General features: G+C 43.9%; 1 protein-coding gene across 26 annotated transcripts in view; it reads right to left on the bottom strand.

The window, feature by feature from the left end:
• RNF38 (ring finger protein 38) overlaps positions 1-25384 on the bottom strand; it is a 157466-nt gene that overhangs the window by 64830 nt on the left and 67252 nt on the right. For 3 of the 26 annotated variants that reach the window (XM_055293728.2, XM_055293733.2, XM_055293736.2), the window contains exon 1: positions 1186-1453. The exons of 6 other annotated variants lie outside the window; for them this stretch is intronic. Coding sequence is in view for 1 of the 20 variants with exons in the window: in XM_055293725.2 (XP_055149700.1) it covers positions 1103-1369 (267 nt within the window). In the remaining 19 variants the exon portion in view is untranslated. Of the gene's footprint in view, positions 1-1102; positions 1454-1554; positions 1954-2083; positions 2229-25384 lie in introns of those variants that run through there. 17 more of the 26 variants (XM_055293730.2, XM_055293735.2, XM_055293729.2 and 14 more) reach the window with 14 other exon arrangements.

Below are 25384 nucleotides of genomic sequence, written 5' to 3'. Positions count from 1 at the left end.
TCATAGCCTCAAAAAAAGAAAAGTGAGCACAAACAGAAAGCCTGGGAATGTAACATGAATTAACTAAAAGCCTCATCCAATGCTGTCGACAGAGAGACAACAGATCTACACTCTACATTATGATGCTAACAGATTCAGTTATGTCTGACTATGCCATCTTGTTTACTCTTCATCAAAAATTAGGTTATTTTAGTAGAGAAAATTCTCCTCAATATTCACCCAGAGTAATACTTGACAATTTAACTACAAAAACAAGATGGGTATATAAAGCCCAACAAGTATGGAAATACGAACTACCTTCTAGAATCACAGACGAAGTCAGAGGTGGAAAATCCACAGATTATTTAAGTCCAACTTTTTTTATATTTTACGGATGACAGCCTGAGGCCCACATGACGAGTCTGTGGCAGAACTTATTCAACTATAGGCTCTAAGGCCTTCAAATCTCTTAGAAATAAGTCTTACAGAAATATCATAAAAATCAACTTAAAATTGAATGAACAATGTATGATTAGTAGGTTCGCAAAAGGTGAAATATACCATATCTTAAATATACATTTATAAACCCCAGAGAAAGGGGTATGTGAAGTGACACAATTCCCAGGTAAACTTCCAGTCAGAAATTTCATCTTTTTATTCCAAGTGTGTCCCAGCTTCCCACACCTGATCTGACATCTATATGTATTTGGTTTCGTATTGTTATCTCTACAAAAGTTCTATTTCTTCCATTAGACGGTGTTCCCTGAAGATAGGAACAATTTTACTTCGATTTCAACTGTCCCTATAAAAGGGAATTTTTTTAAAAGCCTACATACAAGGTTTGTTTGCTATTGAAAGAAATTTATGGTAAATGTTCAACAGCACTCGCAATCAAGGCCAAACAAGATACAGCAGACTTGCAACTCTAAGGTAACAACTGTATTATGAGCTTTGTGTACATTTAAGTTTTCATACGTTAAGTCCACCGCTTAAGAAATGGCAATTCATATGATGGTGGCGATAATTACATGTGTGTGTTTCTACTTACGGTATAATGAGCATACCCAACTTTTACTGAATAATAGCATACATCATTTTTGCAACACAAAGAAAAATACCGTACCTTACAAGCCATACAGACGTAAACAAAAACTTTATTTTTTTTGGACCTCAATAACCTGAAATACTCCCGTTTCAAAAACCAACCTCTCTCACGCTTCAGCCCTGAAAGAACTTGCATCTCCTGAGAACAAAACGCAGCCTGTCCAGAAACCCACGGAAGCAGAAGGACGCCAGAAAAGACCCTTTCGACCGGGTTCCGCGTTGTCCTGGGTGACGACATTTCACCTGCGTCTCGGCAAAAAGGGAGGGAGCGAGAGAGCGAGGCCATCTGCAGGGCAGAGGGCCGGCGGCTCCGCGAGCTGAGACCGCGCCTCCTCGCCACCGCGGGAACAAAGAGCGCCGGGCGGCCGAGCCAAACCTTAGCCCAAGACTCGGGCGCGGCCCCGCAGGCTCTCAACGGCCCGCAGCCCGTCCCGCCCTCGCGCTGCAGCCAACGGCCGCGGCGGCCAGTACCTGCAAGGGGAGGCTCCGCCCTGCCGGGCAGCTCCCGCGGCTCCTCGCTGGGCCGCCGCCTCCTATTGTGACTGCTCGCCCAGCCCGCGGCCAGCTCGCCAGATCCGCCGTCCGCGGGCCTCCTCACCCCCGGAACCCCGGCTCCAACTGAGGCACTGTCACTGCGCTTCCTTCCTCCCGGCACCATCACACGGGCCGCGCCAGGAAACGACGGCTGCACGCCCAGAGATGACAGAGTCGCCTAACGCCTTGGAGGCTCCATCCTCTCCGCCCCCGCACCCCAACCGCCCGAGCCTCGGCCCAGTCCTGCAACACCGCACTAGGGGCCCGGCCTGGCCCGGCCCGGCCCCGCCCCGCCGCGCCGCACCCCGCCTCGGCGATCACAGACCCGGGCTCGCTGCGCGCCGGCGCACTGGCCTCCGCTGCGCACGCAGGCGACTCCCCTCGCCGCTAGGCCGCGACACGCGCGGCCCTCCCACTTCTTGGGTCCGAGTCGCCCGTCCCACCCCGTCCCTTCGCCAGCACAAACCTAGCGAGCCCAGCGCGCCAGACCGCCGGAGGGCTCCTCCCTTTTCCCCTAGGATCCGCACCGCGCGCCGAGCCCCCTTTGTTTCCACCCCGAGGGAGAAGGGGGCGGGGCGGGGCTGCGCGCGGCCCGACGCACGACTCGGACTAGTTCCGGCAACAGAGCTCCGCGCGCAGCACCACTGCGCAGCCCCGCCCCAGCCCGCCCCCCCTGCGGACCCCAGGGCCCTGTTCCAATTCCTACAAATTTTCTCTTAGTAAATTGTTGCTACTGTTCCGTGCCTCCTACCTACAAAACTCCGCAATCAAACAGTAACTAACCTCACGTAGTTCTTACAGCATAAATGCATTCACGTGGCCCGAAAAGTAGGAATTTTTATTGCAGTACACAAAGGTGTCTCTCAATGCAGCAAGCAAACAGGTTCGAACCCAACTTGTCCGAGGCTTCGTTAAGTGTGACAGTTGTTCAGATGTCGCTTGGGGAGGGGAAATAAGGACAAAGATTGAAGCCGGCTTGGCTCCTGTCCTGATAATCACGATACAAGAGAGGAAATAAAAATTTCCACAAAAGCACAATCCACACAAGGAAAAAATAGTAAAGTGGTATCAGAGTTAAGGAGAGAGGGCAGTCAAGAGGACATCATGGAAGGGGTGGGCTTTTTAAAGCAGCAATCAGATGTTTCCCGCAAGGATGGTGGTCATATTTTAGGGTGGTAGAGTAAAATTATTGAGGACCAGTCAACAGAAAACTCGGGTTCTCAGGTTCTAGTTCTTTTGGCATTACTTAAACCAGTCTCTCTTTCCCTCTCTGGGCCTCAGCTGCAACCAGTAGAAAATGGGGGAAATCAGACTAAATGTTTTTTCAGGACCTTCTGGACCTTGGACATTCTCTTTATGAGCAACACTATATGGTAATTATTTATGTACACTTGTCTCCCATATCAGACTGAGCACCCAGACGCTGTTGGGACTGTGTAAACCCAAGGCCCAAGCCTAGTGCCAGAAACACAAGAGTAGGTGTTTAGCAACTGCTGAATCAAAGTTCCAGCAATAACATCACAGGTTTTGAAATTCCAGGACAAACAAAGAGAAGCTGGAAAGAGGTATTAGGTCCCTATGAACATATCCACCCCAAACCCATACTCGAATTATGTAACCCAGTTAAACCAGCTGGCTGGCTCTCTCTCGAAGCAGCCAGTTTGGAGATGATCACATCTAAATTTTTTTTTTTCATTTCAAGGTAAAGTGCCAACCATACCTTTAAGTTTATCCAATGTATCCTATTTTCTATCCTCTGTATCCCTCACAAATCGCAATCTACTGTGAATTCGCCTTGCAATTACAGATCTTCCACCAGAATCTAAGCTAAAAAAAAAAAAATCTTCCCTACATAACGCAGACCACCCTGAAGTAGCTTTTCCTCCAAGCTTGGATAGGACTATGTGAAGAGAGGGGAAAGGGGAGAAGAACATCAGGAAAGGAAAGGGAAGTTACATTTGGGGGCTGTCTAATTATAAGAGGCAGATTCCTCAAGTGCTGAACTCAGCAGCAAAGATCTATTACAGTCCTCCAGCATTCCTCACCTCTAAGCTTCAGCAAATCCCTCTGAGCTTCAGCCAACCTTTTGTGAGGCAAGCTTCCTGAAACCTCTCAAATGGTTGCGGATCTTCAACAATGTTGTCACAACCCTAGGTTGGATAGTTTTAAATTTCTTTTTTTAAATTTTTTTTTATTTTGAGACACGGTGCTCTGTCACCCAGGCTGGAGTGCAATGGCTGGATCACATCTCACTGCAGTCTCAAACTCCTGGGCTCAGGCAGTCCAGGCTAAATTTTTAATTTTCCGTAGAGACAGGTCTCACTATGTTGCCCAGGCTGGTCTCTAACTCCTGGGCTCAAGCAGTCCTCCCATATTGGCCTCCCAGAATGCTGGGATTACAGGTGTGAACTACCATGCACAGCCTCTAGTTCATTTCTTAACCAGAAAATCTTAAGCCATGCAAGTAAACACCCAAAGAGTAGGCAGGCTTTTAAAGTGATGGGCCACCTTTGACACCTAATGTGGCAGGGGTTAAAGTTATACCACAGCAGTCACTTAACTACAGTCCAGCTAAAATTTTATTTGGTGTCTGTCCACAAAGGTGGAAAGTCCCATTGTAGAACTAATAGAACTTTCTGCAATGACAAAAATATTCTACATCTGCCCCATCGAAAAGGCTGCCACTAGCTAGTGACATGTGGCTACTGAGCACTTGAAATGTGGCTAGTCCAATTAATGAATTGTCCAGGATCAGTTTTTAAAGCCACACAGGGCTACGGGACAGTACAGCATTTGTAAGAAAAGGTGCTTTTGGCAAGAGCTTTTTGAGAATTCTGACTCTCAGGCTGCCCTTTAAAAAACTGGTTTTCTTGACAAAAGTGAAAATTGTAAAGGACTACTTATTCCAGAGCTACCCAAGTCATTTGAGTCCTTTCAATTTTAAAATAAAAATATATCAAAACATTGCTTACTGAACAGGAAAATGCTGAAGTTCCTTCAGATGGTTCTGGTAGTTATTCAATGAGATTGTTTACTCTGGTGTTCTGCCATTCTAATACATGGGAATAACAGCAGCCACTATAAAAAACTGCATAGGATTTTAGAACTGATCACCTAGTGAACAAATTCAGCCTATTCTTCAATGCTAAATCTCACCCACTTTTCACCTTTTAAAGAATGTGACTCTACAAATTCTCTTTTATACCATCATGTTTTTCTCTTTATTGGATTATTCCTAACAGAACACAAAAATACACCATTAATTTCTCCCATCTTTAAATCTTCATAGTTAAGGGTTTCAGGTTTGTGTTTCTAGTTGCTGTTATTACCCTGTTTAAGAAATATTTCCCGGCCGGGCGTAGTGGCTCACGCTTGTAATCCCAGCACTTTGGGAGGCCAAGGCAGGCGGATCACAAGGTCAGGAGATCGAGACCATGGTGAAACCCCGTCTCTACTAAAAATACAAAAAATTAGCCGGGCGTGGTGGCGGGCGCCTGTAGTCCCAGCTACTCAGAGAGGTTGAGGCAGGAGAATGGCGTGAACCCGGGAGGCAGAGCTTGCAGTGAGCTGCGATTGCGCCACTGCACTCCAGCCTGGGCAACAGAGCGAGACTCCATCTCAAAAAAAAAAAAAAAAGGAAATATTTCCCTTCACTTGGGTCATAAAGACATTTACCTATATTATTTCCTTAGAATTTTTATTATTTTCTCTTTTCCATTTAGATCTACACATCACCTGGAATTGATTTTTGGTGTTGGTGAGGTGGGAATCAAGTGCCCCCTTCCCCATACGGACACAGCATCATATACTGAAAAAGACTTGCCAACTGCTCCTTTGTTTAAAAAACTGTGGCCACATATGCATGAGTTTGTTTCTGGGTTCAGTAGTCTGTTGCACTGTTCTCTTTATCCCTGTGCTGATCCACACCATTGTCATTACTGCAGCTTTGTAAGACTTCCTTTCATCTGTTACAGCAGGTTGTCCTTCACAGTGTCTACATTATCTCTGACCTTTTAAATTTCCATAGGAATTTTAGAATCAAATTATTTCAAAAGAAGGAAAGAAAAAAAGACAAGGAAAAAGGTAAAATTGCTGGGATTTTCTTGGGCTGCATTAGATCTAGAAATGAGTTAAGGAATATAGGAAGATTAAATATTGTAAAGATAGCAATCTATAAGCTATTTACTTGAGTCTTTAATTCTTTCAATAATGCTTCATAGTTTTCTGTCAAGGTCTTGCACATTTTAGTTCTTAGGTTTATTCTAGGTTTGTTAATATAATTCAATTATTAATTCTAATAGTTTATCTCAGTTCTTTTGAGTTTTCTATACACACAATTCTGTTTATATCCTTGTCTTTCTACTTGGCAGAAAATACTGGCTGTTCCATTTCTTTCTTTCCAACATATACTCATTTTCTTGTCTTAGTGCACTGGCAACGACCTCTAGTACAGTGCTAACCAGACAGCTTTGTTTTATTCCAAACCTCAACTGAAAAACTGTCGATATTTAATATTTAAGTACGGTGTTTGTAGTTTTTTTTTTAAGACCCCTTTAGAAAATTAAAGGAGTTCTCTACTATTTCTAATATATTAAAAATTTATACATGGGCCAGGTGCAGTGGCTCACGCCTGCAATCCCAGCACTTTAGGAGGTCGAGGTAGGCTGATCACCTGAGGTCAGGAGACCAGCCTGGCCAACATGGTGAAACGCCATCTCTACTAAAAACTACAAAAAATTAGCCAGGCATGTGGCACGTGGCTGTACTCCTAGCTACTTGGGATGCTGAGGCAGGAGAATCACTTGAACCCAGGAGGCGGAGGTTGCAGTGAGCTGAAATCGTGCCTTTGCACTCCAGCCTGGGCAACAGAGAGAGACTCTGTCTCTTAAAAAAAAAAAAAAAATTCATAAATGGATGTTTGATTTTATGAAAAACTTCTGTATCTACAAGTTAATCATGTGACTTTTCTGTTAATACGTGAATTTGATTGGTTTGGGGGTGTTAGGAATTCACATTCCTAATCAGCCCATTTTAGGCTTACTGTATTGCTCTAAATGGTTGATTTGGTTTGTTTAGATTTTTGCTTCTGTGTTGAGTGACATTACCTGTAATTTTCCATTTTTGTAATGTCCCTGTCAAGTTTTGTTACAAAGACTTACGCTAGCTTCAGAAAATGAATCAGGGAGTACTGGCTTGCTTTCTATTCTCTAGAAGTGTTTCTTTTTTTTTTTTTTTTTTTTTTTGAGATGGAGTCTCGCTCTGTCGCCCAGGCTGGAGTGCAGTGGCGCAATCTCGGCTCACTGCAAGCTCCGCCTCCCGGGTTCACGCCATTCTCCTGCCTCAGCCTCTCCGAGTAGCTGGGACTACAGGCGCCCGCCACCACGCCCGGCTAATTTTTTGTATTTTTAGTAGAGACGGGGTTTCACCGTGTTAGCCAGGATGGTCTCGATCTCCTGACCTTGTAATCCGCCCGCCTCGGCCTCCCAAATTGCTGGGATTACAAGCGTGAGCCACCGCGCCCGGCCCTAGAAGTGTTTCTTTAAGACTAGTGTTAACGCCTTCTTTAAATGTTTGGGAAAATTTGCCAGTTGGCTAATTGGACTTGGAGTTAAATTTCCTTAGATGTCCTGTTTTTTCTTTATTTCTAACTAAGGCAAAACAACTGTAATCTTAGGGTATATATACAAGAAAGACCTCATTCTGAAATTCACTATCTGCTTCTAGAAAACCATTTCCCAATCTTGTGAATTTGAAGGGTACCGTTGCTACAAATACATTTTAAAACACACTAAACAATAATCATAAACAAATTTAAATAAGTGCTAGTTAATAGTCTGTCAAATGGTAAATATAGTTTATTTTTGTGACCAGTTTTGCATTTCTAGACATCAAGGAATACCTAAAATAATGGTTATCTGAAGGATCTTTTTACAAAAAAGGTGACTATGGGGTTACAGGCTGTCCTCCTTATCCCTCTACATACTTGTATCACAATGCCTTGCAGCATTTATCAAATGTCTGTTTCCTCCTGTTAAACTGTAAGCTCCTCAAGTCTCAGTTCTGCTTTGTTTGTATATCACTGACACCGATGTTGGGGGAAAGAATGGATGATGGAAAATGCACAAAAATGGAAAGAGGACCATCTCCTATTTTAAGGCATTGAAAGGCATGATTCAACAGCTACAGATAAAGAACCTCTTGTCCAAATGCTGAAGAACCATTCACATGGAAAGAAATGTCAAAGGAGGTGCTGGGTAAAGAATGGCTTACCTGCTGGAAGTTCTGGACCTCTACTAATGAGAAGGCAGTTTCTCATTGGTTAACACTGTCAGTGCTGTTCTGCCATCACATCCACATCCAAGTATCCCTACTATAATCTCACTCCAACAACCTCAATCTCTATTGCCGAGTTAGTGGCCTCTCCTGTGTGTTCTAAAATAGCATTAATCATTCTGCCTTCCAACTTTGTATTTACTTGACACTTCTGCCCAATAAATAGTAAACTTCTTGAAGCCAAGGACTAAGTCTTACCAAATCTGGCAAGGGGTTAGCACATACCATGTGCTTAATAAATAGTTCAATTAATGATATGTAAATATTTCACAGCAGTGGTTGATTGTACGTTTCTCGCTTGGTAAATTCCCAAGGAAAAATGAAGTACAGGAACAATGGAAAGTGGGCAGTGAAAAGAGAGGAAAAGGGATGCAAAAAGATAAATTTCAAAATTTTCCCTGAAGCTAGCTTTGCTGTCATCCCTAAGTTTCCTTTCTTCCTCCAAAACCAGCTAAAAGGACTGAATAACATAAAGCTGCACTGGGCCGGGCGCGGTGGCTCACGCCTGTAATCCCAGCACTTTGGGAGGCTGAGGCAGGCAGATCACTTGAGCTCAGGAGTTTGAGATTAGCCTGGGCAGCATGATGAAACCCCATCTCCACCAAAAATACAAAAAAAAACACAAAAAAAACAACAAAAAAAAGATAAAGCTGCACTGAGGGAAAAGGTATATTGGCTGAACAGCATTTACGCTACGCACTATCTACAAGCATGCTACAATTTGATCTACTACTGCAAAACAATCAGCATAAGCAGTTTCACCCAGAAATGTTAACACAAATCAAAGTAGAAAAAGTTAATTAGCAGCAGCTGCCGGCTATAGCAACTAGAGACCAGAAGAGGGCAGCAAAAGCTCACCCAAATCGAAGTCCACTGAAAGCCTCCCATATTATATAGCCACTTATCCAGCTTTGGGGTGAAGAGTTAGTCAGATGGCTGTTCCCACAGTGCAGTGAGAGATGACTTGGACTGAACCATGGTAGCTGAGATGACAGAGGGAAAGCTCATGGTAGTGAAGGTGTGAAGGGGCTAAAGCAGGTGGACAGTGAAAAGTCATCGGCCAGGAAGGAGTTCAAATGAAGTGTCCTAAGTGCCTAGGACAGCCAAGTCAGAAACAGAAAAACAGAGACCTATCCCAATCATAAGTGGAGACCCAAGGGCATAAATAAAGCATGCACTGCATATCACAGCATATTCAACCTCTAGAACAGGGTAAACAGGCAGGAGCTGACCCTGAGGCAAGAGGCCTCCACTATATGGCCTGCTGTAACCTATACTCTTTGAAGCCACACTCTTGCTCTTTCTGTTCCGGAGAACAGACAGCACCTTGAGCTCAACCGTATGCTCCAGCAGCTTCATCTCAGGGGCAATCATATTCTAGTACTACAGTTTTTACCAAATCCAATGGAGACCCAGAGCACAAGAAAAAGTTAGCCACATACAGATCTAGGTTATTCTTTTCAACAAAGCCAATTCTTTCTTTGTTAGGGAGGAACCATCTCTGTATTTTTTTTAAATCCTGTATTACATTTAGGTTGTTCTCAGTGTTTTGCTATTACAAAGCTATTATTAATATTCTTGTACATACATATAGTTTGGCAAGCATTTGAAAATATATCCATAAAAGTACATTTCTAGCAGTTGAATTGCTGGTTCAAACAGTATGTGAATTTTCTTAAAATTTCAAGATATATTGCTACACTGCCTCCTAAAAGGCAGCATCAATTTTTTTAATTTTTTGAAACCTGTCACCCAGGTTGGGGTGCAGTGTCATGATCACAGCTCACTGCAGCCTTGAATTCCTGGGGGCTCAAGTGATCCTCCCACCTCAGTGCCCAGTAGCTGGGACTACAGGCATACACCAACACAACAGACTTAATTTTTTTTTTTTTTTTTTTGTGGAGACTGGGTTTCACCATGTTGCCAAGGCTGGCAATTTTTATTCAAAGCAAAGCTAACTGATACAGTTTGGAGTTGACCCTGGAGGGGAATCAGTAGTTTTCAGGGTACTCCCTGAGGAAAGATAGGCTAGCCCTATGGACAGCATCAGGAAGACAGAAGCCCTGAGCAGAACTTGGACCAGTATACTTTGAGTGAAGCCATATTTCATATGCAGCTTTAAGTTCTCTTTGTTCTAATGCCCTTCTGTTAAATCCTTTATTAAATATTAATAGCTTAGGAACTAGGCCCAAACTATAGTCTTATTAAATACAATAGCCTAGGAGCTGGGCCTAAACTTGAGCCAAAGTGACACCAGTGAGAACACCTTAGGGAAGCTGGTGACCAATGGGCCATGGGTCAAAGGACTGGCTGGAAGGACAAGCAGTTTACCCAGGAAGTCCCAGAAATACCTGGAGAGGAAAGCCAGACAAACTGTCCAACTGAAGTTAAGAAAAGCAAGCGCTCAAATCATTAAGAATTGGGCATTAATGGAAAATGTGATCCCAAAATCCAGTGAAATAAGGACTTAAATGGGTTATACTTACATAAGTGCTTCAAGAAAATAAATGATGTTATGCACATGGCCGGGTGTGGTGGTTCATCTCTGTAATCCCAGCACTTTGGGAGGCAGAGGGGAGCAGATCACTTGAGGTCAGGAGTTTGAGGCCAGCCTGGCCAACATGGTAAAACCCTGTCTCTACTAAAAATACAAAAATTAGCCGGGTGTGGTGGTGAATGCTGGTAATCCCAGCTACTAGGGAGGCTGAGGCAGGGGAATCACTTGAACCTGAGAAGCAGAGGTTGTAGTGAGCCGAGATCACACCACTGCACTATAGCCTGGGTGACAGAGTGAGACTGTCTCCAAGAAAGAAAGAGAGAGAGAAAGGGAAGGAGGGAGGGAAGGAAGGAAGGAAGGAAGGAAGGAAGGAAGGAAGGAAGGAAGGCAGGCAGGCAGGCAGGCAGGCAGGCAGGCAGGCAGGCAGGCAGGCAGGCAGGCAGGCGGGCAACAGAAGCACAGCCAACTAGCTACTTTACTTTTGGGAAGGACAATGAAGAGAAGTCGCTGAAAACAGACATGGGAATCACGGTCTTTAAGAAGTTTGAGATGCAAGAAACATTTGAATGTTGCAGACCAGACTGCCTGAACATCTTACTATTTCCATTATGTTCAATGAGGAACACACTTTCTTTCCTCTAGGGAATTCTGGTGGAGCTCAAATACCTGTAAAGTCAATAACTTGCTCTAAATGACACACACCCTGCTATAGAAGTCTAACATCTTGCATTCATGAAATGTGACCAGCTCACTAAAACTGCCAGTGTTTCCACTGATGATAGTTTTAGGATCCTAACACGAGTGGTTTTGCACAGACATATGTGATACATGGCGCATCTCCACAAACCCTGTATCCTCCTGCCCGTGCCACATTCTACAGGCCTTCCAGACTTTAAGGAAAAAAAGGAAATATGTGGGCAGATTTCTAATTTGTACTACAAAACAAATCATAATATTAAGTAAATCCCTTAAGGCAGTACAACCCTTTGTAGAGTAAATATAAAATTTAAGCTTCCACAGGAAGCTTATTTATCTTCCCCTAGCTTGCTTGTTCCTGTTGCAATAGTGTCTTGTAAATAAAACAAAACAAACTTAGGAGATAATGACATTTTAAAGACCAACAAAATAATCTCCAATAACAACAATCTCAAAATACCTATCATTACATGGAATCTCTAATCAGATATTTCACAACAAAGCAAAGTGAGAATCTACTGAAAACACAGTCGGCCACATAATCATACACTAAATAAATTCCAGGTAGATAAGAAAGGATAACGTAAAATTATTAAAACTTTTAGAAAATACGGGTAAATATCTGAATGGAGACAGATTTCCTAAACCTAAAGGCAATGAAACACTACAAAAGAACATATCACAATAGATTTGTTCCTCAAATTATTTATTTATTTTTATTTTTGAAATGGAGTCTTGCTCTGTCGCCCAGGCTGGAGTGCAATGGCATGATCTCGGCTCACTGCAACTTCCGCCTCCTGGGTTCAAGCGATTCTCCTGCCTCAGCCTCCCGTGCAGCTGGGATTACAGGCGTCCACCACCATGCCTGGCTAATTTTTGTACTATGAGAAGCCATGCCACCAGGAACAAAGGGAAATCTATGAAACCTGCTGGCAGATCTACAACATGGAAATGGCTGGCAAGATCAACTTCTTGATGTAAAAGAATCAGGCAGAACCGAGGCAGGAATGCTGAGGCCTGCGGATAAGACATCCAGTATGAAAACACCCAACCAGTTTTTGTCTCTATCTTTCTTTCAACAACCCTATTTTCTATTACTCTTCTCTACAATAAATCAATCACGTTTCCAAGAAGGCCTCCACACATAAAAACAATCCTATTAGTCAGCAGTGGACCCTTTCTTTTATTAAGTGAAGGAAGAAAACAGAGTCTGAAAGTAGTCTAGGGGTAGAATGTTGTTTCCCAGGGGCTGGAGGAGGCAATGAGGAGTTATTGTTTAATGGGTAGAGTTTCAGTTTAGGAAGATGAAAAAGTTCTGGAGATGGAGAGTGGTGGTGGCTGCACAAAAAGGTGAATGTACTGTATGTACTTAATGCTACTGAACTGTATACTTAAATGGTTAAGATGGTACATTTTATGTGTATTTTATTACAGTAAAAAATGTAACTTATGTAATAGGTGAAAATACATGTAAATCATGTCTAATAAGGGGTTAATATCCAGAATATATAACTCCTAGAACTGAACAGCAAAAAAAAAAAAAAAACCTGATTAAAAAATGGCAAAAGGAAGTGTAAATGAAAACCACCATCTCACACTCATTAGGATAGTTACTATAAAAAAATTAAAAAGAAAATAACAAGTGTTGACGAGGATTTGGAGAAACTGGAATCTCTCTGCACTGTTGGTGGGAATATAAAATGGTACAGCCGCTATGAAAAACAGTGTGGCAGTTCCTCACAAAATAAAAAACTGAATTACCATATGATCTAGCAATTCCACTTCTGGGTATATACCAAAACGAACTGAAAGCAGGGTCTTTGAAGAGATACTTGTCCACCCATGTTCATAGCAACATTATTCACAATAGCCAAAAGGTGGAAGCAACCCCAAGTATTTATCAATGGATGAATAAACAAAATGTGATGTCTATTACAATGACATTTTTTTTTTCTTGAGACAGAGTCTTGCGCAATCACTCAGGCTGGAGTGCAGTGGCGCAATCTTGGGTCACTACAACCTCTGCCTCCCAGGTTCAAGTGATCCTCCTGCCTCAGCCTGCTAAGTAGCTGGGACTACAGGCACCTGCCACCACACCGGACTAACTTTTTTATTTATTTTTTAGTAGAGACAGGGTTTCACCATGTTGGCCAGGCTGGTTTCAAACTCCTGACTTCAAGTGAACCACCACCTTGGCCTCCCAAGGTGCTGGGAATATAGGCATGAACCACCATGCTCAGCCTTACAAAAGAGTATTATTCAGCCTTTAAAGAAAGGAAATTGTGACATATGCTACAACATGGATAAACCTTGAGTACCTGCTAACTGAAAGAAGCCAGTTACAAAAAGAAAAACAGTGTATGATTCTACTTGTATGAGGTACATACAGCAGCCAAATTCAGAGAGACAGAAAGTAGAAGGGTGGTCTTTTATCAACATGTCGTATTATGCCACTCCTTTGCATAAAACCCTCCAATGGCTTCTCGAAAAAGCAGAATAAAATCTAGACTACTTTCCCTGGCTTACAAAGAACTACATGGGCTGGCCCATGCCCACCTCTCCAAGCTCATCTCATACCATTCCCAATCCGCATCCACCGTGCTTGCAAATATCAGCCTTTTGTTTCCCTCATCTTTCCGGCTTTACGGATTTTGCACTAGCTGTATTATTTCCCTGAAATGTTCTTTCCATGACCTTGATTTTCACCTGAATTGTTACTTATCATTCAGATCTTTGCCGAAGTGTCAGGTTGAATGAAGGCCATCTTCAACACCTAATAGAGAGCAGCTAACTACCCAATTACTTGCACCACATGAATCTTGAAATGACCATGTGATATGGTTTGGATATTTGTCCCCTACAAATCTCATGTTGTATTGTAATCCTCAGTGTTGGAGATGGGACTTCGTGGGAGGTATCTGGATCTTGTGGGTGAATCCCTTATGAATGGCTTAGCACCATCCACTTGGTGAAGAGCGAGATCTCGCTTTGGTAGTCCACGAAAGATCTGGTTGTTTAAAAGAGCATGGCACTGGCTGGGTGCAGTGGCTCACGCCTGTAATCCCAGCACTTTGGGATGCCGAGGTGGATCACCTGAGGTCAGGAGTTCAAGACGAGCCTGACCAACATGGTGAAACCCCATCTCTGCTAAAAATACAAAAATTAGGGTCACGTGCGGTGGCTCACACCTGTAATCTCAGCACTTTGGGAGGCCAAGGCGAGTGGATCACCTGAGGTCAGGAGTTCGAGACCAGCCTGACCAACATGGTGAAACCCCATCTCTACTAAAAATACAAAATTAGCCGGGCGTGGTGGCATATGCCTATAGTCCCAGCTACTCAGAAGGCTGAAGCAGAAGAATCGCTTTAACCCAGGAGGCAGAGGTTGCAGTGAGTTGAGATCAAGCCATTGCACTCTAGCCTGAACAAGAGCGAGAGTCCACCTCAAAAAAAAAAAAAAAAAAAAAAAAAAAAAAGGGCTGGGCGTGGTGGCAGGTGTCTGTAATCCTAGCTATTGGGGAGGCTGAGGCAGGAGACTCATTTGAACCTGGGGGGCGGAAGTTGCAGTGAGCCAAGAATGCGCCATTGCACTCCAGCCTGGGCAACAGAGCAAGACTCCATCTCAATTTAAAAAAAAAAAAAAAAAAAAAAAAAGCATGGCATCTCCCCACAACTCTCTCTTTCCCTCTATCACCATGTGACATCGCCGCCTTTCCCTAAGCTTCCTGAGGCCTCACCAGAAACCGATGTGGCACCATGCTTTGTGTAAAGTCTGCAGAACTGCAAGCCAATGAAACTTTTCTTTATAAATTTCTCAGCCTCAAGTATTTCTTTATAGCAACACAAGAACAGACTAACATAACCATGCTCAGTGAGAGAAGCCAGACACAAAAGGCTACATTTTGAGATCCCAATTTATGAAATGTACAGAATAGGCAAATTCATATACAGAAATATCAGTGGTTGCTGGGAGCAGGGGGCAAGAAATAATGAGAAGCATGGGATATGTTTCTGCTTGTTTGTGTCACCTATGATTTCTTTCAGCAGTATTTTGTACTTTTCCTTGTAGAAGTCTTTCAGCTCTTAGGTCTATTCCTAGTTTTTTTTTGTTTGTGTTTTTTGTTTTTTGCAGCTATTGTAAAAGCAGTTGAGTTCTTGATTTGATTCTCACTTTGTCATTTTTGTTGTATAGTTCAAGTCCGTTGTTTCTTTGTTGACTTTCTGTCTTGATGATCTGTCTAGTGCCGTCAGTGGAGTACTGAAGTCCCCCACTATTACTGTGCTGCTGTTTATCTCATTTAACAGGTCTAGTAGCAATTGTTTTGTAAATTTGGGAGCTCCAGTGTTAAATGCAAATATATTTAGGATTATGATATTTTCCTGTTGGACCAGTCCTTTTATCATTACATAATGTCCCTCCTTGTCTTTGTTAACTGTTACTGCTTTAAAGTCTGTTTTGTCTGACATAAGGATAGCAACTCCGGATAGCGACTCCTGTTTGCTTTTCATGTCCATTTGCATGGAGTATCTTTTTTCACTCCTTTACCTTATGTTTATGTGAGTCCTTATGCGTTAGGTGAGTCTCTTGAAGACAGCAGATACTTGGTTGGTGAATTCTTACCCATTCTGCCACTCTGTATTCTTTGTGGAGCATTTAGGCCATTTACATTCAACGTCAGTATTGAGATGCTAGCTACTATTCTATTTATCATTCTTGCTGTTGCCTGAACGTCTTGGTATTTTTTTCCTCGTGTTATTGTTTTATAGGCCCCGTGAGATTTATGCTTTAAGGAGGTTCTATTTTGGTATACTTTGAAGTTTTGTTTCAAGATTTAGAACTCCTGCTGGGCGTAGCGGCTCACGCCTGTAATCCCAGCACTTTGGGAGGCCGAGGTGGGCGGATCACCTGAGGCTGGGAGTTTGAGACCAGCCTGACCAACATGGAGAAACCCTGTCTCTACTAACAATACAAAAAATTAGCTGGGCGTGGTGGCACATGCCTGTAATCCCAGCTACTCGGGAGGCTGAGGCAGGAGAATCACTAAAACCCAGGAGGTGGAGGTTGTGGTGAGCCGGGATTGCACCATTGCACTCCAGCCTGGGCAACAAGAGTGAAACTCTGTCTCCAAAAAAAAAAAAAAAAAAAAAAAAAAAAAAAGATTTAGAACTCCTTTTAGCCAGTTCCTGTAGTGCTGGCTTGGTGGTGTCGAATTCTCTCAGCATTTGTTTGTCTGAATAAGACTTTATCTTTCCTTTATTTATGAAGCTTAGTTTCACTGGATACAAAATTCGTGGCGGGTAATTGTTTTGTTTAAGGAGGCTAAACATAGGACCCCAATCCCTTCTAGCTTGCAGGGTTTCTGCTGAAAAATGTGCTCTTAATCTGACAGGTTTTCCTTTATGCTTTTCCCTAACAGTTCTTAAGGTTCTTTTCTTCATCTTTATTTTAGTTAGCCTGATGACTGTGTGCCTAGGTGATAATCTTTTTGCAATGAATCCCAGAAGTTATTTGAGTTTCTCGTATTTGGATGTATAGATCTCTAGCAAGGCCAGGGAAGTTTTCCTCAATCATTCCCTCAAATAAGTTTTCCAAATTTTTACATTTCCCTTCTTCCTCAGCAACACCAATTATTCTTAAGCTTGATCATTTAACATAATCTCAAACTTATTGGAGGCTTTATTCAGTTTTTTCTTTTTTGTCACACTAGGTTAATTAAAAAGCCTTATCTTTGAGCCCTCAACTTCTTTCTTGTTCAATTCTATTGAAATTTTCCAGTGTATTTTGTATTTAAGTGTGTCTTTCATTTCCTGAAGTTGTGATTGTATTTTATTGATTCTATTTCTCTGGAGATTTTTTTGTCGGTATCTTGTTTTTTTTTTGTTGTTTTTTGTTTTTGTTTTTTTTTGTTTGTTTGTTTTTAAATGTCAGAGGAAAGATCTGGGGCTCAATGGCTGTTCAGATTCTTTTGTCCCATGGGGTGATCCCTTGACATGGTACTCTCCCCCTTCCCCTAGGGATGAGGTTCCTGAGAGCTTGACTACAGTGATTGTTGCTGCTCTTCCGCATCTAGCCACCTAGTAGAGCTACCGGGGTCCAGGCTGGTACTGGGGAGTGTCTGCAAAGAGTCCTGTAATGTGATCAGTATCCAGGTCTCTCAGCTGTGGCCATTAGCATCTGCTCTGACGGAGGTAGCAGGGGAATGAAGTGGACCCTGTGAGGGTCCTTGGTAGTTTTGTTTAGTGCACTGTTTTTCTCAAATGCTGGTTGTGCTGGCAGTGAAGTTGTAATGTGGACAGACTCAGAACCTCTGGTTAGCTAGGATGTTACAGGCAGTGGAATTTGCTATTATTTTCTCCTTTCTTGGTGCAGAGTTGTTCTTTCATGAGTTGCTGTAATGACTTCAGTTGGTTGGCCTCCAGTCAGAAGGTGGCACTTTCAATACAACATCGACTGCGGTAGTATGGGGGGATATAAGTTTGCCCTAAAGGTCACTTGGATAAGTATTCTGATTTATCAGGTGATGGGCGGCGCCATAGAGCTCCAGGGCAGAAACAGACCATCAGGTAAGGGCCAGGTTAGGCATATCTGAGACTCTCCTTGGGTGGGGCTTGCTGTGGCCACAGGGCAGGGGGGAGGGGGAGGGGGTGGAGATGGGAGGATGGGGGATGGGGATGTGATTCTCAGGCCAATAAAATTGTGTTCCCTGGGGGATTATGGTTGCCTCTGCTGCTTCAAACAGATCACCACGGAGTTAGGGGGAAGCTGGCAGTGACAGGCCTCACCGAACTCCTGCAGAACCAGCAAGGCTGGTCTCAGTCCCACCATGCCCTGACAGCACCCTTATATCCAGGCAGCCTTAGAGCAAGGCTGAGATTTTGTCCCAGGCTACAAAAGCCCCTGCTGAGAAAGCAGCAAGGATTTCAGGTCTTGCCCCTCCCTGCCTGCCCTAACTTCTGTGCCGGTATCTGCACTTTCGGTTTGCCCACTCCCAAATATTGCCCAGGAAAATTTGCACTCAGTCAAAATGATTACAAAGTTAGGCTGTAAGTTTTCTTCTCCCTGTGGTCCTTCCCCATTTCTAATGGCAGCCTTTCCCAAGAACCCCTGGTAAGACAAAAGTCAGAAATGGCTTCCCTGGGGACTAGAAGTGTCTACAGGGCTCCTTGCTGCTGCCTTAATTTTTTTTTTTTTTGAGACAGAGTCACATTCTGTGGCCCAGGCTGGAGTGCAGCGGCACCATCTCAGCTCACTGCAGCCTCCGCCTCCTGGGTTACAGCGATTCTCCTGCCTCAGCTGCCTAAGTAACTGGGATTACAGGCATGTGCCACATGCCCAGCTAATTTCTGTATTTTTAGTAGAGACAGGATTTCGCCACGTCAGCCAGGCTGGTCTCGAACTCCTCACCGCAGGTGATCCACCCACCTTAGCCTCCCAAAGTGCTGGGATTACAGCACTTTTTGGCTGGGAGCCACCGTGCCTGGCCTTGCATCAACTTTTATATTTCATTTGGCTCTCTAAATTTGTATCAGCTCCAGGTAAGGTTAAATCCTTCTCCCACCATCTGGATTTTCAGGTTCCCCAGTGAGGATGTGTGTTCAGAGGCCGACTTTCTCCTTCTTGCACTTTGGGCACTCACAACTTTTGGCTGTCTCACGGAATTTGCAGCAACAAGTCGCTTATTTCAAAGGGTCTGTGAATAATTTCGGTTTTTTTTTTTTTTTTTTTTTTTTTTTTTTGAGACGGAGTCTCGCTCTGTCACCCAGGCTGGAGTGCAGTGGCGCAATCTCGGCTCACTGCAAGCTCCGCCTCCCAGGTTCCCGCCATTCTCCTGCCTCAGCCTCTCCGAGTAGCTGGGAGTACAGGCGCCCACCACCACGCCCGGCTAATTTTTTGTATTTTTAGTAGAGACGGGGTTTCACCGTGGTCTCGATCTCCTGACCTCGTGATCCACCCGCCTCGGCCTCCCAAAGCGCTGGGATTACAAGCGTGAGCCACCGCGCCCGGCCTTCGGTTTTACTGTTATGTTCCTGCAGTAGTTCTTGAAGCAAAAGTTCACGATGTGAGTCTCCACACACTGTTTTGTCCATCCGAGTAGAAGCTGCAAGTTAATCCTGCCCACTTTTGATTTAAAATTATACATCTTACTTGAATTCTAACAGTAGGTTAACTTTTATTTTTGATATTTGAACTATTTACCTAAAAGTACCAATAATAATTCTATAAATTAACAATACTTCCATCACTTTTTTTGGTTTTGGAGACAGAGTCTCACTCTGTCATCCAGGCGGGAGTGCAGTGGTGCAATCTTGGTTCACTACAAACTCCACCTCTGGGTTCAAGAGATTCTCCTGCCTCAACCTTCCGAGTAGCTGGGATTACAGGCGTGCACCACCATGCTCAGCTAATTTTTGTATTTTTAGTAGAGACAGGGTTTCACCATGTTGGCCAGGCTGGTCTTGAACTCCTGGCCTCAAGTGACCTGCCTGCCTTGGCCTCCCAATCTGCTGGGATTACAAGCATGAGCCACCACACCCAGCCACTTCCACCACTTTTTAAGTGAAACACTGCTTAACTTTTACAAATCTAGTTCCTATCTTAAGCTAGAGAATCTTTCTCTACCAAGGTACAATCAAGGAACTTGATTTTAACAAGGATGAAAAACATTTCATACAAATATGGTAAGAAAAAAAATCTGTTGGTCGGGCGCGGTGGCTCACGCCTGTAATCCCAGCACTTTGGGAGGCCGAGGCGGGCGGATCACGAGGTCAGGAGATCGAGACCATCCTGGTTAACACGGTGAAACCCCGTCTCTACTAAAAATACAAAACATTAGCCGGGCGCAGTGGCGGGTGCCTGTAGTCCCAGCTACTTGGGGGGCTGAGGCAGGAGAATGGCGTGAACCCAGGAGGCGGAGCCTGCAGTGAGCCGAGATTGCGCCACTGCACTCCGGGCTGGAAGAAAGAGCGAGACCCCGCCTCAAAAAAAAAAAAAAAAGAAAAAAAATCTGTTAATACTGAAATTCCAATTGTTATTTCTCAGGAGAGAAACTGAATAGAGTGCTGTGTTTGTTTTTACAATCAATATGTAATTTTTTTTTTTTGGAGACAGAGTCTCACTCCATCACCCAGGCTAGAGTGCAGTGGCTTGATCTCCATGCAACCTCAAATAATCTTCCCACCTCAGCCTCCTGAGTAGCTAGGACCACCGGTGTGTACCACTAGGCCCAGCTAATTTTGTATTTTTTGTACACACAGGGTTTTGCCATGTTGTCCAGGCTGGTCAGCTGGTCTCAAACTCTTGAGGTTGAGTGATCCACTCGTTTCAGCCTCCCAAAGTGCTGGAATTACAGGCATGAGCCACTGCGCCTGGCCAACAATCAATATGTAATTTTTAAAAATTAAAAAGAGGCCAGGCATGATGATTCATGCCTGTAATCCCGGCACTTTGGAAGACCTAAGCAGGTGGATCATTTGAGGCCAGGAGTTGAAGACCAGCGTGGCCAGCATGGTGAAACCCCATCTCTACGAAAAAAAAATACAGGCTGGGCGCAGTGGCTCATGCCTGTCATCCCAGCACTTTGGGAGGCTGAGGCGGGCAGATCACTTGAGGTCAGGAGTTCATGACCAGCCTGGCCAACATGGGGAAACCCTATCTCTACTAAAAATACAAAATTAGCCAAATGTGGTGGTACACGCCTGTAATCCCAGCAACTCAGGAGGCTGAAGCAGGAGAATCGCTTGAACCTGGGAGGCGGAGGTTGCAGTGAGGCGAAATGGTGCCACTGCACTCCAGCCCGGGTGACAGAGCAAGACTCCGTCTCAAAAAACAACAACAACAACAAAAAATTAGCTGGGCATGGTGGTGGTGCATGCCTGTAATCCCAGCTACTCGGGAGGCTGAGGCTGGAGAATTGCTTGAACCCTGGCAGTGGAGGTTGCAGTGAGCCTAGATCACACCACTGCATTCCAGCCTGGGCAATGGAGCAAGACTCCATTTCAAAAATAAACAAATAAATATGAAAAAGTAAAAAGATCAAGAAAAAGGGCCGGGCGCGGTGGCTCACGCTTGTAATCCCAGCACTTTGGGAGGCTGAGGCGGGCGGATCATGAGGTCAGGAGATCGAGACCACGGTGAAACCCCGTCTCTACTAAAAATACCAAAAAAAAAAAAAAATTAGCCGGGCGTGGTGGCGGACGCCTGTAGTCCCAGCTACTCAGAGAGGCTGAGACAGGAGAATGGCGTGAACCCAGGAGGCGGAGCTTGCAGTGAGCCGAGATTGCGCCACTGCACTCCAGCCTGGGCGACAGAGCGAGACTCCGTCTCAAAAAAAAAAAAAAAAAAAAAAAAAGAAAAAGAAAAAGGAAGTATATAGTCACAGAAGAAAAACTGGTACATCTCGAGCAAAAATCTAAAAATCCAAAATCTGAAATGCTACAAAATCCAAAACTTTCTGAGTACAGATTACACACTCAAAGGAAGTACTCAATGGAACATTTTGGATTTTCAGATTTGGGATGCTCAACCAGTATATAATGCAAATACATAAAACCTGAAAAAAATCCAAAATCCCAAACACTTCTGGTGCCAAGCATTTTAGATAAGCGATATTGAACCTGTAAGTACATTTTCCATCTTCCTTGAGGGCAGTATGCATGGGATTACTTATAGCACAAGCTAGATGGGTGCTTTTTTCCAAGACAAATGAACGAAGCCTACTATAAGGAATTCTTTTTTTTTTTTTTGAGACGGAGTCTCGCTCTGTCGCCCAGGCTGGAGTGCAGTGGCGCAATCTCGGCTCACTGCAAGCTCCGCCTCCCGGGTTCACGCCATTCTCCTGCCTCAGCCTCTCCGAGAGGAATTCTTGTCAAGAAAGACTCCTGCTCTGAAGCACACATAAGCAGTTTAGGAAGAACTCTTCTGTTTTTGTTTCTCAAATGGCCATCCTCCTGGCAATGTATCAAGAACTCTGAAAAAATATATAATTGAGGCTACAAGTTAATTCACCTCAACTGAGGGAATAGTCTTATCAAATTCTTCTATATTTTATCTCATTCTCGGGTCAGACCTAGTTCCCCAGCTCAAGCTTGTTGTCACTGTGAAAATGTGACTATTTTCAAACTGACATTAGCTGAGTTAAGTTAATTTCAGTGTCTAAGTGAAACATGACTACAGGTGGCACGGCGTCTGTATTCCCAGCTACTTGGCAAGGCTGAGGTGGGAGAATCCCTTGAAGGTGGGGGCAGAGGTCACAGTGAGCAGAACTTGCGCCACTGCACCCCAGCCTGGGCAACAAAGTGAGACCCTGTCACAAACAAACAAACAAAAAACTTGCACAGAATTCTGAGCCTGACACAGGGTAGGGATGACTTGGCAGAGGAGCCTGGAGTAACAAATAGTCATGAATCAGAATAAAGGCCTGGGGGCAAGAAAAAAAACTACAGACAAGGACTGGTGCCAGTGGTTCAGTTCCACTGTGACTCTCTGAGGCCTTCTCCACTTGCAGATATGTTTCTCCGAGCATGTCACAGTTGAATGGTTGAACTTAAAATAGGAATAGGTTTCTTCAAACAGCAGAGTACAGACTTGAGCAAGGCAGCTTGGGATGGAATCCCACTGTACTGCTGTGTGATCTTGGGTAAATATTTAATCTGTGCCTCAGATTCCTCACTGATAAAACTGGAATAAAGCAGTCCCTACTTCAAAAGGTGTTGTGACTACCTGGTTAAGAGTACAACCTTTGGCCAGGCATGGTGGCTCACGCCTGTAATTCTAGCACCTTGGGAGGCCCAGGCGGGTGGGTCACGAGGTCAGGAGATCGAGACCATCCTGGCTAACACAGCAAAATGCCCTCTCTACTACAAATACAAAAAATTAGCCAGGCGTAGTGACAGCCACCTGTAGTCCCAGCTTCTCGGGAGGCTGAGGCAGGAGAATGGCGTGAACCCAGGAGGCAGAGCTTGCAGTGAACTGAGATCGTGCCACTGCACTCCAGCCTGGGCAACAGATCAAGACTCTGTCTCAAAAAAGAAAAAAAAAAAAAAGAGGACAACCTTCTCCCAGTATTTCTATGCCCACTTCCCTGCTTTCTTATTCTTCACAACACAAATAATCAGTTAACAATATCTTTATTGTCTTGCCTTTCCCCACTCACAGAAAGCAAGCTGCATAAGAGCAAAGACTTGTTTTCTTCAATGCAGTATCCCCAATATTTAGAACATTGCTCTGTATGTAGTAGCTACTCAAATATAAACGTTTGCTACCTAGAAATTACGGAATACGGCCCTGTGAACGAATGTAAAAATAATGCTGGAGGGCCTGTGCAAATTGCTGTGCCCGATATAAATTAATGAGAATCTGTAACTCACAGGATTTAATAATTAACATCAGAGCTGGAATCAGTTTCTTCCAGCACTATAAACAGATACATATCAGGAGAGAAACTTTAAGCTGGAGAACAGATCAAGCCAAAAAATTGGGGATTGGCCACCACCTCCAAGGCTGTAGAGAGGATGTCCAACAAATAAATTGGCCCTCATACTCCTTGCCTGAACTGTGTTTCTATCCCGTCATACATGGATTAGTTAAAAGTGAGAAAACTTATAAGAAAAATCATCTTTTCTTCCCCAATCTGAGAAACACACCATGCCTGAAAGATGGGCAAAGACAACAAGCAAAGAATCAACACGTTTTGACAATGTGCTCAGAATACCTAAGCAAATATTTTAATAACTTGCATTTGATACAGAAGATCTGGTCTAGCCCTAGCACTGTGGGTTACCCCTGAACAAGTAATTTCTCCCACGGTGGTCACAGCTCCCAAGTTTATTTTTTTTAAAAGCAGGTTGGGGCCAGGCGTGGTGGCTCACGCCTGTAATACCAGCACTTTGGGAGGCCGAGGCGGGCAGATCACTTGAGGTCAGGAGTTTGAGACCAGCCTGACTAACATGGACAAACCTCGTCTCTACCAAAAATACAAAATGAGCCGGGCGTGGTAGCAGATGCCTGTAATCCCAGCTACTCGGGAGGCTGAGGCAGGGGAATCACTTGAACCCGGGAGGCAGAGGTTTCAGTGAGCCAAGATCACACCATTGCACTCCAGCCTGGGCAACAAGAGCGAAACTCTGTCTGAAAAATAAAAAAATAAAATAAAATAAAAATAAAAAGCAAATCAGCGTAAATGTGCTCTATGATCCCTTTAATTCTGAGTGAGACTACGAAAAAGTGGGGAAGGGAGAGAGAGTGAGTGTGCAGAGGGCAACAGGTTCATTTTAGTTTTTGCAAAACCAATACCCACGTGTCATAGAAAGACGTTAGGGGGCTGTTGTATACGTAGGGATCTGATTTTTAAATATGATATCCACCCACTCTCCTCCCCAGAATAACACCTGATGATCCTGTTGAAAGCTATAATCTGGCCGGGCACGGTAGCTCACACCTGTAATCCAAACACTTTGGAAGGCTGAGTCGGGTGGATCACTTGAGGCCAGGAGTTCGAGACCAGCCTGGCCAATATGGTGAAGTCCCATTTCTACTAAAAATACAAAAATTAGCCGGGCATGGTGATGAACACCTGCAGTCCCAGCTACTTGGGAGGCTGAGGCACAACCATCACTTGAACCAGGAGGCAGACACTGCAGTGAGCTGAGATCTTGCCACTGCACTCCAGCCTGGGCAACAGAGGGAGACTCTATCTCAAAACAAACAAACATAAAAATACAAAAAATTAGCTAGGCGTGGTGGCACACGCCTGCAATCCCAGCTACTCAGGAGGCTGAGAATCATTTGAACCTGGGAGGCAGAGGTTGCAGTGAGCCAAGACTGTACCACTGCACTCCAGCCTGAGCAACGAAGGGAGGCTCTGTCTCCTCACTAAAAAAAAAAAAAAAAAAAAAAAAAAAAAAAAAAAAAAAGGAGAGAAAGAAAGGCTGTAATCTGTAACTTTTCTTTTATCCACTTCACTTATTGTAAAATGATATACTAGAATCTATCTGTTTTGTATCTGGCTGTATTCCCTAAATGCCTAGACACATAGCTACCAATCAGTGAGTATTACTTGCTGACTGAATGAGTTGAATAAATTCTAAATATATAGTCAAGAGACCCTAATCCATTTTCTCCATTTCCATTTAGGAAACAATCAATATATACATGGTAGGTAGGAAGAAAGGAGAGTTGTTTCAGATGGTTCTTTAATCTGCTGATCTCCTGTTCCTTAATAATATTCCTTAAACTTCTCTTCCC

Source organism: Symphalangus syndactylus, chromosome 9 (genome assembly GCF_028878055.3).
Source record: "Symphalangus syndactylus isolate Jambi chromosome 9, NHGRI_mSymSyn1-v2.1_pri, whole genome shotgun sequence".
Taxonomy (NCBI): domain Eukaryota; kingdom Metazoa; phylum Chordata; class Mammalia; order Primates; family Hylobatidae; genus Symphalangus; species Symphalangus syndactylus.
This window is presented reverse-complemented; position numbering and strand designations above follow the sequence as displayed.